Source organism: Chrysochloris asiatica, unplaced genomic scaffold, assembly GCF_000296735.1.
Source record: "Chrysochloris asiatica unplaced genomic scaffold, ChrAsi1.0 scaffold00061, whole genome shotgun sequence".
Taxonomy (NCBI): Eukaryota; Metazoa; Chordata; class Mammalia; order Afrosoricida; family Chrysochloridae; genus Chrysochloris; species Chrysochloris asiatica.
In genome coordinates this window covers 12,555,992-12,574,487 of record NW_006408579.1, presented here as the reverse complement: position 1 = coordinate 12,574,487, position 18,496 = coordinate 12,555,992, and the positions used below count along the sequence as shown (strand labels likewise).

Genomic DNA, 18,496 nt, shown 5'->3' with positions numbered 1-18,496 from the left:
AGGCAAATCTGCTGCACAAGACTTTTTTAAAGTGTTGAAGAGCAAAGATGTCAGCTTGAGGACTAAGGTGCACCTGACCCAAGCCAAGAACCAGTAAATCCGTTTTGGAAGAAGTGCAGCCAGAGTGCTCCTTGGAGGCCAACATGGCCAAACTTCGTCTCTCATACTTTGGACATATTGTCAGGAGGGACCAGTCGCTAGAGAAGGATATCATGTTTGGTAAAGTCAGAGAAAAAGAGGAAGACCCCCAATGAAATGGACTCGTCAAGTGGCAGCATTGATGGACACAAGCGTGGCAATGATAGTGAGTTTGGCCCAGGATCGGGCAGTGTTTCGTTCTGCTGTGAATAAGGTCTCTATGAATCGGTACTGACTCGATGCCACCTAACAACAACCATGAGAAGCTTTGAGCTCCCAGAGATGATACGCATTCATTCATCCCTCAAAGATTGATTGAATGCCTGTGATATGCCTGGCTCTGGTCTTTGACATATAAAGAGAGGCTGCTGGGTTTTCCTACCCAGGCACATGTGTTGAGGATCTGTCATAACTTGGTGGATCATGGTTCAGCATTCTGTCTCTATTAAAGCCCCGTAACATGCCAACAGCTGTTTCTCAGAAGAGTAATTATCTTCAGAGGCTATCAGGGGTTTGCTATAAAATCCTAAGGACTTGTCAATGTTGTTGTTGTTAGGTGCCATGGAGTCAATTCTCACTTATAGCAACCATTTATAATGTTTCCAAGGAGCGACTCGTGGGTTTGAACCACTGATCTTGAGGTTAACATCCTACAGCACCACACCATTTGTTAATGTTGTTGTTAAGTGCCTCCAATACATAATGACTCTCTTATAGGGTTTCCAAGGAGAAGCTGGTGAGCTTGAACTGCTGGCCTTACGGTTCAAACCAACTTTGCAGTCCAGAGCACTAGCCCACAGCACTATAGGGGACTTCAAGACTCCAGACACAACTTTATCTACCAATGACACCTCAAGCACCACTGGATCAGTCAGATGATATAGCTGAAGTGCTAGGTAGTGTCTTGCACAACCCTCTTGAAGAACCTTCTCTTGTTCTCTAAAATGGTTCTGCTCTCAAGACTGAGTGTTGGCCATGTTTCTTAGATTCTGGGTGGAAGTCTTTCTCAGCCCTGGCCTTCAATTCTGCCTTCAGATGGCAACTCTGCTAGGTCTGGGGGAAGGTCCTTTTCTCCTTTCATCATTTGCTGTTCCAGTTCCTTGCAGATCTCCATGTATATTGGCATCAGTCTCCCCCTGGGTCTAAAAAATTCTCAGCACAGGAGCCTCCTACCTCCAAGAGCTGGGAATGGAACATGTCCTTTGGGCCTGGAGTCCCTGCAAGTCTTCCCCTAAAGGTGGCATACTAAATTCAAACTTCTAGCCTCCTAAACTGCAAGAGAATAAGTATTTGTTGACAACTAAGGCAGGCTAGATGTAAATGGGCTTGGTTTTATTGATCTCTTCTGTTAATTCAATCTTTGCATTGTAAGTTCCAAAGATAGTTGATATTTTTGTAATAAATTTTACTACTCTCTTCTTTGTAATTATTGTGAATGGGTTCATTTTCCATTTTCCAGCTGAAGAGGGCTGGTAGAATACTCCTGATACTTGTACCTTTTATTAAAATACTGTTAGTTATATATAGAAATGGACTTCTGGTGTAGTGCTGTAGGATCGGCAGTGGACTGTGAACCACAAGGTTAGCAGTTCAAGCCTACCGGCGGCTGCTTGGAAACCCTATACAGGGTTGCTGTAAGTCAGAACTGACTCAACGATACTTAACAACATGTATTGTGCAGATTTACCTAATGCAGTTTGGTGTTTGGTTTCTTGATTGCTGCTTTCCTGAGGGTTGATGGTGTTTCCAAGCAAAATGAAGTCTTTGATAACTTCAATCTTTTCTCCATTTATCATGATGTTATTTATTGGTCCAGTTGTGAAGATTGGTTTACACTGAGGTGCAATCCATACCAAATCTTTTAAGATTTGTTGTTGTTGCTGATAAGTGCCATCGAGATGGTTCCTACTCATAATGACCCTCTGTAGGGTCTCTTAGGAGTGGAGTTTGAACTACCAACTGCAGTTCAAAATGACCTCGCAGTCCAGTGCCCATTTCTACAGTGCCACACCATAGTAGTTTATAGTTAGTAAATAGCCTACAGTTTGAAGCAACCCTGGTAGTGCAGCAGTTCCAATCTACCAACCACTCTGCTGGGTAAAAATGGGGCTTTCTGTTCCAGTAAGGAGTAAGAGTCAGGATGGATTCCACGGCACACAACCACCACCACAGGCAGAGACTGCTTCATATTGACTTCATGTTACCATTACCTCTGGAGACTTCGATTCTAAACATGGTTTCCCTAAGAAACCAAGTATTTCCAATTTAGAGAACTGAAAAGTTGGAGAAAATTCTACCTCAATAAGACTGTTCTGAGTTCATATTCCTTAATATTCCATCAAGAGAACTACATTCGGAGAACAAACAAGATGATGGATCGGGTAGAAGTGCAGTGAGGGGCTTCTTCAGCAACAACACAGAATAGCAGACCAAGTAGGCTCAGGAGATGGTGCTAGAACTATGAATATTTAGGTTGGAAGGCTTACAGTTAGAGGAATTGGTAGCAGAAGCAAGAAATCCATTGCTTTCTAATTCAAGACGCTCAGCTGCTCCTGGAGTCACCATCTTGGCAGAGACCAAGCAGGGGAAGGATCAGAGCAGCCACGGATGCCTGACAGAACCTCGGAGATAAAGGTGTGGACATTCTTTATTCTTGCATCTATTCATTGGTCTCTCACTGTCTATGCACCTCTTCTGGTGACTAGAGGGGGTGCCTGAGTGAGTGGATACCCCACTTCCACCCCTGGAGGGTTCTACTGCACATGCGCATGGATCTCGTCGAACTTTTAAGTGAGTTTCCACTTAAAACCAAACAGCTGTGCAAATGGCCACAGCTGGCCCTGAACTGTTTATCACTAGGAAAAAGGCCTGAACGGGGATTGAGGAGTGGGACAGGAAGACAAAAAAGGAAATAGGCCGAAAATTAAATCCTGAGTTACGTCACAACGACCAACAGTGGCATCTTGAAATTTCTCAGGAAGAGTGAAAAGGAAAGCCCATCTCCTGATCACATTTACCTGGAGGCAATCAGAAAGCATAAAAAATACCAAAATACATACCAATCTAAGTATTAAGGCCACAGATAAATGACTGGCTTGCAAGGTTTCAAGAGTATGAGGGGGAAGAAAAAGTCCCCACTGAATAGTTTTCATCTTATCTGGATAAATGACTGGCTTGCAAGGTTTCAAGAGTATGAGGGGGAAGAAAAAGTCCCCACTGAATAGTTTTCATCTTATCTGGATGGGTCTGGTGAAAAGTGATGGGGATAAGATTCTTATGAGTCAATCAGTAGTGATTGTTATCATGATTGTGACTGTCCACAATTGTAAAGGTAGAAGTTTTGTAACAAAAACAGTTGAGTGGTTAACCTTCCAGTCCAAGCTACCGGTAGTCCCTGGAAACCCTATACAGTCCAGAAACAGAGGATCCCCTAGGACCATCAAGAGAGTGCAATCCAGAAAAGCAGGGATGCCAGAGATGGGGTCATGGAGACGGGGAGCGGCAGAGGACTATAGATTCATGGGGAGAGAGGGACTAAGAGCTGGTGGCCAGGAAGCAGACTTGTAGAATGTGCCCTTTAGAGGTGTAAATTTTTATATATGCCTAAGTGGGTTTTTATTTTAAAAAGCTTAAGTGAATAGAAACACTGTTAACTGATGGTACATGGAGGGGATTATAATCATTGTAATGAAACAAGGTGTATGATTTGTTTAATGTAAAACTAATGATTTGCCCTGTAAACTTTCAATCTACTTAAAAAAAAAAAACTACATTCAAAACTTTTTAAGCCCATTGTCTATGGCTATACTACTTGTCTTGATCATCAAAAGGAATCCTAGTGATGCTGTGGGTTAGGTATTGGTTACTAACCACAGATTCAGAGGTTCAAAACCACCATCTGCTCTACAGGAGACAGATGACACCATCAGTGCGCCCATAAAAGTTTCTGCCTCAAAAATCCAATATTGGTTCGCTATTATAATCAACTCTAAAGCAGTGTCTTATCAACCAGGTCTCATTTCCTATGGTATGCTTATGCTAACGCGTCACACCACGACTTTGGGCTAGTAGTGTAGTGCTTAACCATTTGCGATACTCAGGGACCTTAGCTGTTATGTACCATCGACTCATATTAACCCTGTATAGGGTTTCCATGGGACAGCTCGAGTTTGAATGGCCATTTGTTAGTAGTCCAGTGCTTATTCTACTGTACCACACCAGGACTTGTCAATATAACCCAGCATTCTCTCCAAGCAACGTGTGGCAGCCAGGCTCCTGGTACTGACACCCTTGTGTGGGCTCCTTTTCCCTAATATGTGACTTGGTCTGTGAGCACATGCCAATTCTGAAAGCACATCGTTAGACTCTGGTTTCTGTTCACTTTCTTGGATCACTTTTCTGGTTGAAGTCGGATGGCAAACTGTCACTCAGGCAGCCTGATGAGCCACCCACATAGCAATGAATGAGCCATCTTAGCAGTGGCTCCTCCAGCCTGACCAACAGCTGGATGACAACCTGCAGAGTCCCGATTCAAACTGTAGGCACAGAGTAGCCAAAATCTGGGGGTGATGCACACACAGCAGTGAGATAGCTGGCAAACACATCACTGACGGTTAAGTGGGAATATATTGTGTATTGCTTTACAACTTTAACAATTTTCATCACCTGAGGGACTTTGAGTATTACTGAGTTGCCATTAAAATCCTTCTCAAAATAACTCAGGCCTTCTCTTCAGTTTGTTAACCCATTATAAGTAAATAGTTTGCTCCACCTCACCTCATAGCTAGAAAAACATCACTGAAAAAAATGCTTATTTCAAGTTACTTGTTAAGTTTCTACTTTACGTGTTGTCACTTATTACTCAACACCATAACTTCCAGAAAATTCATTCCCATTCCACTCCGTCATGAAAAATTGCATTTCCACCCCATTTCTGAGACTGTGATGCAGAATCTACATTTTAACAAGATCCCTAGGAAGATTCTGGGTCAGTATATCTTGAGTGGAAATGCAAATTATGAGCAAGGGGTCAATCTGGGAATTGGTTGAAAGTCCTGTGTGATATAAAATACCAACAAATCAAATCAACCATAAGTCATGTGGGCAGTTTGCCCTAAGTTTAAAAACACAACACAAACGAGCTTATAAAAAGTTTGTGGAAAAATTGAATTGAAAGATAATGGAAAATTCCCACAAGCTTTCTAAAAGTGCCTTTTGTACTACTTGGAGTCCTGGTGTGGTGCTGTATGCTGATGTGTCAGACTGCAAAGTCGTTTGAACTGCAAGCTCAGTGGTTCAAGCTCACTAGCTGTTCCTTGAAAATCCTATATAGGGTCACTATGGATCATAATCGACTCAACAGCACTAACAACACTGTACTACTTGGAGTCCTGGTGTGGGCAGTGTGGGTTAAGGTGCTGGACTGCAAAGTACGTTTGAACTGCAAGGTCAGCAGTTCAAGCTCACCAGCAGCCCCTTGGAAACCCTATACAGCATCGTTACGTGTTAGAACCGACTTGATGGCACACAACAACATTGCACTATTTAATTGACTGCTAAAATAAAACTATATTCTCTATTTTAAGTTCACATTATTTTAAATACATTAATCTTGAACTTTCCTAAATTCGGCCTTTCTTTGAAAAGTTAGGCAAAGACTATCCAGTAATTATTCCTCGAGTGGAACCAGCAGAATTCTAGATATAATTTTGACTAAGAAATTAGATGCAGAATTAATTTTGAGGCAAAAAAATCAATAAATGTATATTTGATATCCAGGAAACATTTAGAAAGCAAACAATCCCCAACATCAACTACTGAACTCCTTCCTCATCATTAACAAAATGAAAAATATTCAATGTACTGTATGTATCTGTAGTCAAAGCACACTGCTAATCAGATCACAGCCTAACCTCCCAGATGATTTTAACATTTGCAGCATTCACAATACAGCATTAGAATAGCTCTTTGGGTCTTATTTTATTTTTCCTCATTGGAACTGAAGATATTAAAAGCTTAAAATTTAGGGTACTAGTACTACCTTTGGAGTCCTGGTGTGGCACTGCGAACTAACGTGTCAGACTGGAAAGTCATTTGAACAGCAAGGTCAGTGGCTCAAGCTCACCAGCTGCTCCTTGGAAAACCTATACAAGGTCACTATGGGTTGGAATCAACTCAACAGCTCTTAACAGCAATGGTACTATCATGTTTCTAATTTTTACATAACCAACCCTCATTTAATGGGAGCAAAGTGGCCCTGCAGGATCAATACTGGATAATGAATCACAATTGAACCCACTGGTCATCCTGTAGGAAAGATGGGGCATTCTGTGCACACAAAGATTTACAGCCTCAGAAACCCTATACGGGGTCACTATAAGTCAGAATTGACTATCTGGCACTTAACATCATCAGGACAAAACTGAGGTAGGTGCTATTATGTTCCTTATTTTACATGACAGAATCAAGATCAAAGTATTAAAAAATTTAAAGGATTTAGATTACATATGTAGTTAATATTTAAGTTTTACTGTGCAACATAGCATCTTCTTCCTTGCCTTAAAAAAAAAAAAAAAAAGACTTGAAAAATTGGGTAGTGCCATTACCAAGTTTTGAAAGGTCAGAATCAGAAAGCTGTTATTATACTTATTTTTGTTTATTATTTCAACGTACTTAGGCCTATTTTAAATATGAAAGTAAACATTCTGAGTACAACTAATGGCTCTGTTTGAGTATATTTGCTGACCCCAGAATATAGAAGTCAACACAATGCAGAATTTCCTTTGACATTTACCAGACATCACAAATCACTACCAGAACATCACAGAAGTTTATTTCAGGTATAACAGCAATGTTAAAATTGACAAGTTTAATTCTTGACCGCACCAAGTAAACTTAGCCATTTAAGTATTTTTAAAGTTATTCCCTCCAAAAACTGAGGGAGCTTTTCCTTTCCACCAACACACACCATGGTTTCCCAATAGTTCTGTTTTTTGGAGGACTTTCAATTGATGAGTAAAATGGGGCTATTTCAGAACTTGTTTTCCCCAAAGAAAACAAATCTGAACAAATTATATATTGCATAGCTTTCTCTGCAGAAACTTTGTCTGAACTTAAATGCAATACCATAAAGTTTAAATTTTACCTATTTGCCCCACAGTAAAAACCATACGCCCTGAAAACTATGATGGCATATTTTGTGATTTTAGTTAATAGAACTGTTTTTCCTCAAACAAGATAATTTCTTATATATCAAAATAAGCAACTTAATATGGAACATTATATCAGTATTTACTGACTCATAGGCATATGAACTAGGGCCCAGCTTCTACTTTCTCCATATCCTCCTCCCTTAGTGGACAAAATTATTTAATACTAGTTTGATGCAGGAGAATTCACCCTTTATAAACATTGACAATTTAGGTTAAGTCATTAACTAAATGTGTGGAAAAAGAAATTGAGTTGAGCCTGCATACTCAATTCGAAACTTACTGTATTTTCCCCTCCTTCAGTAACACGTCCTTAATTTTCATGAGGCATCTATTCTGTTTCCAATAACCATATTTAGGGATACATTCAGAGGACTGATTAGATAGTCCAGGTGAAATGGTTACAGAAATAGAGGCAGTGTCATCTCAGAAAACTCAATTTTATATAGCAACATCTATTCCAATACCTGGGAGTTTAGAAAAAGGCTGAATTCTTCAAACTATTTCTGCTTTCTAGAACTCAAACACTCTTGGCAAGAGTAAGCAGAAGCTTATCCATGAAGGTTAAAGGTGCTAAAGAGGCTAAACCTTTCTTCTAACATTTGGACTGCTTAAGAAATCAATACTCAAGAAACCAGTGTTGGTCTTTCCACCATTTTTACAATCTTAAGATTAGTCCCCTATATAACCATCAACTATCTTCCCTTTCTGTATTAGTCTTGGCACTCAGAAAGACTGTTGTACTTTCACATTCTCAAATAAAAATTTAGGATTATAAAAAGATTTTAGGATTATGTGCATAAAAATTTTGTCAAATCTTTTTGTCATTTAATATGGAGATGAGACTTTCATATAGAATTTTACAAGGATAATTGTTATGAATCAATTTTTCTTTTTAAGTTCAAATGACAAAAAATCAAAGCCTTATGTGCTGTTTTAAAGTCTAATGAAAACATTTGTTGGGTTATAATATTGGCAATGTAAAAAATTTTAAATATTGGAAATTGGACTATGACACTTTCAGCTGTTTCCCATGTTACAGCAAATTATCAATCTGTCAAAACCATTTCCTGTATAATCTGACATAAACCAGTCTAGTCAGTAAGCAGGTCACAGTGACATTTGCATTAATACTTCTAGATTTCTAGTTTACTAAGAATAGAAGCATTATATTCAGACAATCCTACCCTTCTCCAATTTTTTATATTCAACATTGTAGACACAGAGAGTAAGCAAATCTGGGATATTCTCCAACAGATAAGCAATATAGCACAGCCATGTTTTCTCAAAAACACTGTTTAGATATCCTTTTCTATATAGTCACAAACGCTTAGTGGCCACAGGTTTAGCAGCCTGCACTAGCCGACATTAAATGCATTTATTGTGCCACAAGTCTATCAAAGTTTCCTTTTAGGTACTTTTTAATATGTTCAGAAGAAAACACCTGTTTCAGGTTTACTTAAGGGTATTGACTTATGAACATCAACTCCATTTTTAAGGTTAAGCAAAGTTACTATTATTGGGTTTACTAAAGAAAAAATACCAGAGAAAAGTAAACCACAACAAATCTCTTTAGGTCAGTTAAAGGCCATATTTCTAGCTGGGATATTAAAAAAAATAATAATCTCACCAGCCTACACTCTAGCAGTTAATGCCACTAGTAACAACCAATAGCAGGAAAAAGAAGTCTGCTAACAACCCAGCCCACTTATTAGAAAAAGCAGTTTAACTCAAATACTGAGACCAAAATATATAGTATCACTACCTACCAAACTGCCCCACCCACCCTTAACCACCAACAGGAAGAGAGGAAATAACTACAAAAAAAAAAAAAAAAAAAGTATTTCTTACAAGGATAATAATGGTCCAACTCTGGAGATAGTACTCAGAAGGACTGAAGGTAGAGGGAGTGAAGGCAATGTCCAGGGATCAGTATCCCACAATAGTCTTTAAAAACCCAAAGTACCACAAACACACTAAACTTGTCTATGAGTTAGAACAAAATATTGCTGCTGTTTCTTTTTGTCTTTTGAAATATGATATTTTTGTATGCTCTGCCCTTCAATGTGAAAGCAGGACTTTAAAAAAAAAAAATCTGTTACAAAAATCAGAAATTATTTAACACCCAAAATTGTGGGGCCATATATCTTTAAAGGTGAAACAAAACAGACCTACTATACTTTTCCCTTCCTTCAACCAAACCATCTCACAAAAATAAGAAAACTAAAACAATCCAAACATGATTTTTAAAGTCCTTGAAAGTATTACAACTTTTAGAGAAAAGGAAAGAAAGAGAAATAAGAATAAAGAGGAGGGAAAAGCTTTAAAAGAAAGTTGGGGGAGGGGGGGATTAACAGGCCTCTCTTTTATTTGGCGACAAGCAAGTGCAAGAAAGTTCATTTGTAATTTGTTCAGTTGTCTATCTTCTGCACATCTGCATTCTGGCCTGATGGGATTTTGAGGTTTTTCTGCAGCACGTGAGCATCTGCGGGCTCTATCCTCTTATAGTAGTTCTTCTTTGTCTCAATAATCTCAAAGCCAAACTTCCTGTAGAAGTCAATTGCTGACTCATTGCTGATCTGAACATGCCTGAAATATAAATGGAATAAAAAATAAAAAAGATTTTGTCAGCTTTAATGATTTTTCCACAGATAGCCTCAAACCTAAAACTGCAAGCTAGCTAAAACTGTTAGGAGCAAGAATACTGAGGACATTTTTTTCATATTCACTACAAAATAAAATGTGCAACATTTCACATGTAATATAATCAGAATGACTGAAATATTAATTTCAGAAAACATCTGATGATAAAGATGAGGCAGTGCCCTTCCACAGAGATTGTTAAGTGCCCTCAAGTAGGTTCTGACTCACAGAGACCCTGTATAAGGTTTTCCAAGGAGCAGCTGGTGGGGTTTGAATTGCCAACCTTGTGGTTGACAGTTCAGTTCGGATACTACAGCGCCACACCTAGAGTCCATAAAGATGGCAGCCTTCGAAATGCATTGGGAGCAGCTGTACTCTGTCCTATAGGTGTTCTATGACACAGAACTGACTCAAAGGTAGTGGGTGAGATTTTTTTAAAACCCAACTCCTACATTAGCGTAACAGCTGGCTGAGATTAGGAGGATCAGCCCTAGTGTTTATTGCTTCTTGAAATCAACTAAGGGAAAAGTATCCTATTAGTATAATGTTTTTCATTAGAAGGGATGAAGAGATTCTTGTAATTAAAATGTGGGTTAATTAACCATATGGAAGAATCAAAGGCCTATTGAAGAATTCAGGAAAAATCGTGAGGAGAAAAAAACACACACACAAAAAAATCCTGAATATATTTCCTTATGATAAAAAGCATACAGTTTGAACAAATGGTCATATATGATTTCTTATTTCCTCCCAAAATAACATAACTTCATCTCTCTCACTGACAAAACAAAAATTATATAAACTTACTACATATTGTTTTTGTTGTTAGGTGCCATAAAGTTGGTACTGACTCAGCAAACCTATGTATAACAGAATGGAAGACTGTCCGGTCCTGCACCAACCTCACAATCGTTGCTACACTGAAGCCCATTGCAGCTGCCATTGTGCCACAATCTATCTTGTTGGAGATCATCCTCGTTTTTGCTGGCCCTCAATTTTACCAAACCTGGTTTTCTTCTTCAGGGACTGGGCCATCCTGGCTTCCAAGGAACATTCTTGCTATACTTCTTCCAATACAGACCTATTTGTTCTTTTGGCAGTCTATGGTACTTTTAATAATCTCCTCCAACACCTTAACTCAAATGTGTCCATTCTTCCATGGTCTTCCTTATTCACTGTCCAACTTTCACTAGCATATGAGGTTACTGAAAATACCATGGCTTGGGCCAGGTATACTTTAATCCTCAAACTGACATCTTGGCTTTTTAACACTTTTAAAGCAGTCTTGTGCAGCAGATCTATCTAAAGCAGTAAGTTGTTTGATTTCTTGAATGCTATTCCATGAGTGCTGATGGTTGAACTGAGAGCAAAATGAAGTCTTTGACAACTTCAATCTTTTCTCCATTTATATGGATGCTGTTCACTGGTCAGGATTTTTGTTTTCTTTAACATTGAGATGCAACCCATAGTGAAGCCTCTAGTCTTTGATCTTCATCAGTAAGTACTTCAAAGTCCTCTTTGCTTTCAGCAAGTAAGGTTGTATCATCTGATATAGCATTAATTTATGTTTTCCTCCAATCCTGATGACACATTCTTCTTCATATATGCAGCTTCTTGGATTATGTGCTCAGCATACAGATTAACTAAGTATGGTTGGTGCAATGACACAATCTTTGTGTACACCTTTCCTAATTTTAAACCATTTGGTGTTCCCTTTTTCTGTTCAGACAACTGCCTCTTCATCTAGGTTACAAGTTCTTCGTAAGCATAATTAAGTGTTCTGGAATACTTACATTGTTAAGTAACAATTCATGGAAATGACTGAAACCTTGGCTCTTAATTCAAGGCCTGATTTGATCCAAATATCATTTCTGCTAGGTACCTCTGAGTTTGACCATTAATCTCTACTACAAAAGAGCGTGGTCTTGAGCAAAATACAGTAGGATGCAAGCTGCATGGTATGAGTAAAGTGCTACTGCTGTTGTTGTGAAGTGCCGTCAAGTCAATTCTGACCCATAGTGACCCTGTATAGGGTTTCCAAGGAACAGCTGGTGAGCTTGAACCACTGACCTTGCAGTTCAAATGACTTTGCAGTCTGGCACATTAGCCCACACCGCCATACCAGGACTCCTATTAATAGTCTTAAATTCTAAAGACCTGAGTTCTAATCCTGGCCTTATTCCAGTGACTTTGGAGCTCCTACCCCAACATAATAAAGCAAAGCATGAGTAAAGGTTTTATTTCAGCTTCCTAATTTACCATTAAAAACAAGACACCACCACTCCCTTAAGTAATTATTTCCATGGTGTTTTCCAAAGAAATAATGAAATAAGTGACCAGATTTTAAAGTCACTAGTAAAGATTTTTGTCAATTAAATCTTAAAAGAACATTTACCTTAAAAATTATTTTACTTACAGATAGATGTTGTCAAAAGTGCCATCTTTTTCACAGATGTTTAAGACATGATTTAACATTTTAGTTCCTATTAAAGACAAAATCAACAAGTAACTTTATAAAATCAATCTCTAAATTACACACTGTTTTCTTAACTAGTATACAGATTGAGCATCAACAGTACTTATAAAGGTGCACACTACTGTTAATTGCTATTAAGTTGGCTCTGACTCATTGTGAGAAATTCTTATTTCCCAAGTTTGCTCTCTCTAAACATATAACATATAAATCCCTTCCTTCTAGGTTAAAAACAAAAGACAGAAAAAGCAAAAGAAGACACAAATAATATATATGCATAGGGCTTCCCGCTGAATTATGTTAAGAATAACTTTTATACAGAGTAGTACAAATGATTAATGTGCTGGCTATTAATCCAAAAGTTGGCAGTTTGAGCCCATCCAGAAGCACTTCAAAAGAAAGCCCTAGCAATCTATTTCTGAAAGAAATAAAAACAACAACCAGCGACTGACAGAAGTATGAAGCATATACACAATTCTATGCTAACAGATCTGGAGTCATCATAAAGTTGGAATCCATTTAATTCAGTTTTTAAAACCTTAGCTTATATAATTCAGAAAGTATTTCCCAGTGTTCATAAAAGAAATGGTTTGACTTATTAGGTCAGGATCAGTAACAAACAACATATGCTTTTTTTTAAGTAAAAACAAAACAAAATTATAATTTTACCTATTCCTAGCCTTCGGTAAGGTGCCAGACATCCTAGTGTCATGATGTAAAGTCTCTTCTGATTCTGTGAATGATCCACTCTACAGCACACTGCACCTACTGCAATGTCATTGAAATACGCTGCCAAGAAAAACATAAACACATAAAGCCTGACAGAAAAACACATGAGAAAAACCACATTTTAACTTCCTCCTTCCCGTCTAGATCTTTATCTAGAAATTTTATCACTATTCTAAAAATCAAATGCCCAAACCTTCTACCTTGTCTTGGGAAGTTTAAGCCTTACTACAGAATAAGAAGTGAAAACACAGAGGCACACAGCAAATTTAAAAACAAACAAACAACCCCCATTACTATTTCCTTTTTAAATTCAAATATTTTATTATTTTTCATTTCTCCAAAGTTTTTCTCAGAACATAGACTGCTATTTTCTACTATACAAAATAAGGAAACCAATAACTTAGGTATCTTTTAGCTGCTAACACGAAAGGTAAGAGAGAAAGAGATCAAGAACATTAATTGGCAAATGAAGAGATGAAGAAATAAACATACCAAGTTTTGCTAGCTCGCCCACCTCCAGCACATCCTTGTAGAACTTGTCATTGTAGCTGACTGGAAAGATGACCTGGTTTAATCTCTTCAACTGTTTAATATTGTGGGGTGTTACATCTCCCAGCTCAATCCGGCTACTGAAACAAACCAAAATGTACTCAATAACTCAACAAATGAGGCTAATCATATTTTAAGATGAACACATTAAAAAGGGACTAAATTTTGTTGACATTACTAGTATAGCTAATTCTCTCATAGTGACATTTCTATGAAGATTCTCATTTATAAGAAAATTGTGTCAGCCATTCAGTCTAGATTCTGCTTACAGCTTTTATACATATATACACATTAAGGGGCAAATTCAGTACATAAAAATTACTAAAAAGGTTAGAATGATATTATACAACAAACACTTAAACTTCCAATCAAAAAGACTAATGATATCTAATATTTATAAGGGGGGTTGGGCAAACAGGATTTTTATATATCACCACACATCTGTTAGTTTGTCATACTGTTGTTGACTTGTGTGTTGCTGTGAAGCTAGATGCTATGTCACTGGCATTTTAAATATCAGGAGGGTCACCCATAGTGGACAGATTTCATTCAGCAAAGCTTCCAGACTAAGACTGACAAGGAAGACCATTTGTGATTTTTAGCTACTGAAAATCTTATGAATAGCAGTGGAACATTGTCTGATATAATGTCAGAAGATGAGCCCCTCAGGTTGGAAGGTACTCAATAACTGGGGATTAACTGCCACTTCAAAGTAGAGTGGAAGGACTAAAGTCTTCGGGACCTTCATTTGCTGATGGGATCCAACTCAAAGTGAGAAGAAACGGGTGCAAACATCCAATAATCGGAACACAGAAAGTATGAAGCATGAATTAGAAAAAAAAAAAGCAGCCATCAAAAATGAAATAGAATGAATAAACACCAGTATCTTAGGCATTAAGTGAGCGGAAATGGAGGGAAATGGTCTCATTTTCAATCAGACAATCATATATATGGTTTACTAGGCTGGGAACGACAGATTGAAGATGAATGATGGCATACTCATTATCATGAAGAGCTTTTCAAGATCTAGGCGGATAATATCCATACATGGAAGAAAGGTTAATGGAATCTTAGTATGGTGATATAGGATACGTACTGGCCTACTAATTGCAAGGTTAGCAGTTCAGATCCACCAGCTGCATGTCAGAAACTCTATGCAACATTGCTGAGTTCAGAATTAACTTGATGATACTTAACAATGACTTATTCACTGCAAATACCTTTTCCCAACAACATAAATAGTGACAATATACGTGGACGTCACCAGATGGAATACAGAGGAATCAACTTGGCTATGTTTATGGGAAGAAATGATGGAAAAGCGGCCAGGAGCTGACTGTGGAGTACACCATCATCAACTGCTCATATGCAAGTTCAGGCTGCAGCTAAAGAAAATGAAGCAAGTCTATGAGCGTAAGTTGGAACTGACTCCAAGGCACGTAACAGCAACAACATGAGCACCAACATATGACCCTGAATACATCCCACCTGCATTTAGAGACCATCTCAAGAATAGATTTGATGCATTAGAAACCAATGGCCAAATACCAGAAGACGACTTGTGAGATGATCAAGAATATCATATGCGAAGAAAGAAAAAGGTCATAAAGGTCATTAAAAAGACAGGAAAAAAAGAAAGTATCGATATGGATATCAGAAGGGACTCTGAACCTTGCTGTGGAGTAGAGAAGCTAAAGCAACTGGAAGAAATGATGATGTAAAAGAGCTAAACAGAAAATTTAAAAGGGCAGTTCAAGAAGAAATACTGAAGCACTCATAATGAAGAACACACTCATCAAGATGAAAGAACTGTAGAAAAAAATTCAAGCCTAGAAATTTGCAATACTGAAAGATTCTGGAGAATTTAAAGTCACTAGCCTTTCAGTTTGTCTTTCTGTGGTCACTTGCGTATAGCTGTGATGCTGAAAACTATGCCATTGGTATTTTAAATAAAAGCAGAGTCACCCATGCTGGAGAGGTTTCAGTTGAGTTTCTAGCCTAAGAGTAGGAAGGAGAGGAGAACTACTATTGAATGGTTAGCCATTGAAAACCTATGAATAGCAGTGGAACACTGTCAGCAGCAGAATATTTAACGTTGAAACATCATGAATAGCACCAAAGTATTATCATATAGTGCTGGAAAATGAGATCCTTAGGTTGGAAGGCACTCAAAATACAACTGGGGAAGAATTGGCTCCTCAAAGTAGAGTTGACCATGATGGATAAATCTTTCAGTACCTTCATTTGCTGATGAGGAAAAACTCAAAATGAGGGGAAACAGTTGTAAACATCCATTAATAATTGAAATATGTGATGTATGAAGTACATTGAAAAATTGAAATCTGTCAAAAATGAAATGGAATGCATAAAGATCAGTATCTCAGGCAGTCATGAATTGAAATTGGCCATTTTAAATTTGACAAGTCATATGTTTACTATGTTGGGAATGAAAAGCTGAAGAGAATGGCATTCATCATATAAAGAAGATTTCAAGATCTAGCTTGAAATATAATGCTGCCTATGATAGGATAATATCCATACACCTAACAAGGAAGACCAGTTAATACCATTATTATTCAAATTACACACTAACACTAAAGTTGTTGTTGTCAGGTGCCAGCGAGTTGGAACCGACTCATAGCGACCCCATGCACAGCAGAACGAAACAATGTCCGATCCTGGGCCAACCTCACCACCGCTGCGCCACACTTGAGTCCATCAATGATGCCACCTGGCCAATCCATCTCGTTGGGGGTCTTCCTCTTTTTCTCCCTTACACAGCATGACATCCTTCTCCAGCGACTATTCTCTCAGGACAATATGTCCAAAGTATGAGAGATGAAGTATGTTTTCTTTAATGTATCATTCATAAAACAACTTGCCTCTTTATTAAAGCTTATGCTGGCCTTCTAATCTTTTAAGGCCAAGGTAAAATGACATTTAGCCCGAAATCCTTTTCTTATAAAAAATGTTCTCTGAGTTCCTATTTCAAAAGTTAAGTACTTGGCTACTAGCTGAAAGGTTGTGGTTTAAATCAACCCAGAGTCACCTTGGATGACAGGCCTGGTGATCTGCCTATGAAATGTCACAGCTATGAAAATCCTACAGAGTGCAGTTCTACTTTGCAAACATGACATCACTGTGAACTGAAATTCTTTTGATCAGATTCTTCTATAGAGTCTTTGATCAAAATGTTTACTAAGAAGTATCTGGGCACCAAACAATTCTTGTGATCTTATGGAAAAGGAGTAGTTGGGAGTAGTTGTTACTCTTCCTGACTTTTTTGGTTCAGGCAAATAGAAACCAATTGCTGTGTCCTGGAAGGCCACTAGAAAGTTGTAAGACCCCAGGCACTATGCACAGAAGTAGGAGGTTGACCAGATGCATAAAACAGGAAATGAGGTCAATTAACTGGACTGTCCCATAAAACTATGGCCTGAAGCCTCTGAAGCAAGTAACCAAAAATCCCATGAGGTGTTTGGCCCTAAGTATCTTCAGAGGACACGCTTCTGCTGCTGTTGTAAATATGAGAGGGCTCCAAAGTAAGCTTGTAGAAAAATTGTTACCTTTTTTTAAAAAAATGTTTTATTGTGAATTATGTGATAGTTTACATGGGAGAACATTAGCTTTACATTCATCCTGTTGTATTATCGTTTCATTGCCATACCCTTCAAGCCTGCCCCATGGTCGTCAGCACACAACACAGCCCCTCTCCCTTTCTTGTTCTAGAGTCCCCAGCTGCTACATGTCTCCACATCATCGTCTCTGCCATCTCCATCTCTGGGGTCACTGCTTCTCTGGGTAGGGTCTCGCACTCTGCTCTTCTCCTTTGATGGTTCCAGGGACCTCGGCTCCTGGAATTCATAGTCAATCACTCCCGTCCTTTGGCTACAAAACCTCCACCTTTACTCCATTAACTTTTTTTTTTTAATGTTTTATTGTGAATTATATAATCTTTTAATCCTAGTTTTTGATGCACTTTTTGAGGCCCTTTCTATATGCAGATGTGACCACAAGGTTGATTTTACTTTAATTACAGTTTCAGGCTTAATTACAAAGTATAAGTTTTAACCTACTGATAAAATTAAGACAGTCTACATTGTAGATAGAGAAAAGCAAACAACCACATGAGCATGTATCAAGAAGCAAAGGAACACGGAAAAATACCCATAGCTAGCACTAGACAGACAAAATGGTCCTTTCCCTAGAACCTTTGGAGACAACACAGTTCTAATACTCTGAATCCAGAAGTATGAGACAATAAATTACTGCTGTTTATAAGCTGCCCAGTAGTTTGTGTTTTTGTTGCTATGGCAGCCCTGGAAAACTAATACAAATTCTTAGGGTCTTTGTGGTGGAGGGGAGAGAGGGAACAACACAACTGCCATTTTTACTTAATTTTTTGTACTTTTAATTATGTTGTTAAGTGCTGTCTAGTTGATTTCAACACAGTGACCCTGTGTACAGCGTTTCCAAGGAGCAACTGGTGGGTTTGAACCACCGACTTTGTGATTTGCAGTCCAGTGCTTATCTGACAGCGCCAGTTTGGATGAAATTAGTTTTCCACTCAACTATTTATACACATTTTGTTTCAAAATTGGATTGTCAGATTGCAAGTATGATTTGATATCATTTTTTTTGATAGCATGTCTTTTTGTTTTTTGAAACAGCGTACCATACTAATGAAAGATGTTATTAGTAGGGGAAATTGAGTGTGGGATATATGGGGCCTTTCTATACTATTTTTTTTTTTTTT

The 18,496-nt window shown here is 38.1% G+C and overlaps 1 protein-coding gene across 1 annotated transcript in view; it reads right to left on the bottom strand.

The window, feature by feature from the left end:
- Positions 1-8,891: 8,891 nt before the first annotated feature.
- NAA50 (N(alpha)-acetyltransferase 50, NatE catalytic subunit) overlaps positions 8,892-18,496 on the bottom strand; it is a 26,889-nt gene continuing 17,284 nt past the window's right edge. The window contains exons 2-5 of the mRNA XM_006864175.1: positions 13,684-13,820; positions 13,132-13,251; positions 12,406-12,472; positions 8,892-9,935 (exon numbers count right to left, since the gene is read on the bottom strand). Of these exons, the coding sequence (XP_006864237.1) occupies positions 9,758-9,935; positions 12,406-12,472; positions 13,132-13,174 (288 nt within the window). The 5' untranslated portion in view covers positions 13,175-13,251; positions 13,684-13,820 and the 3' untranslated portion in view covers positions 8,892-9,757. The remainder of the gene's footprint in view (positions 9,936-12,405; positions 12,473-13,131; positions 13,252-13,683; positions 13,821-18,496) is intronic.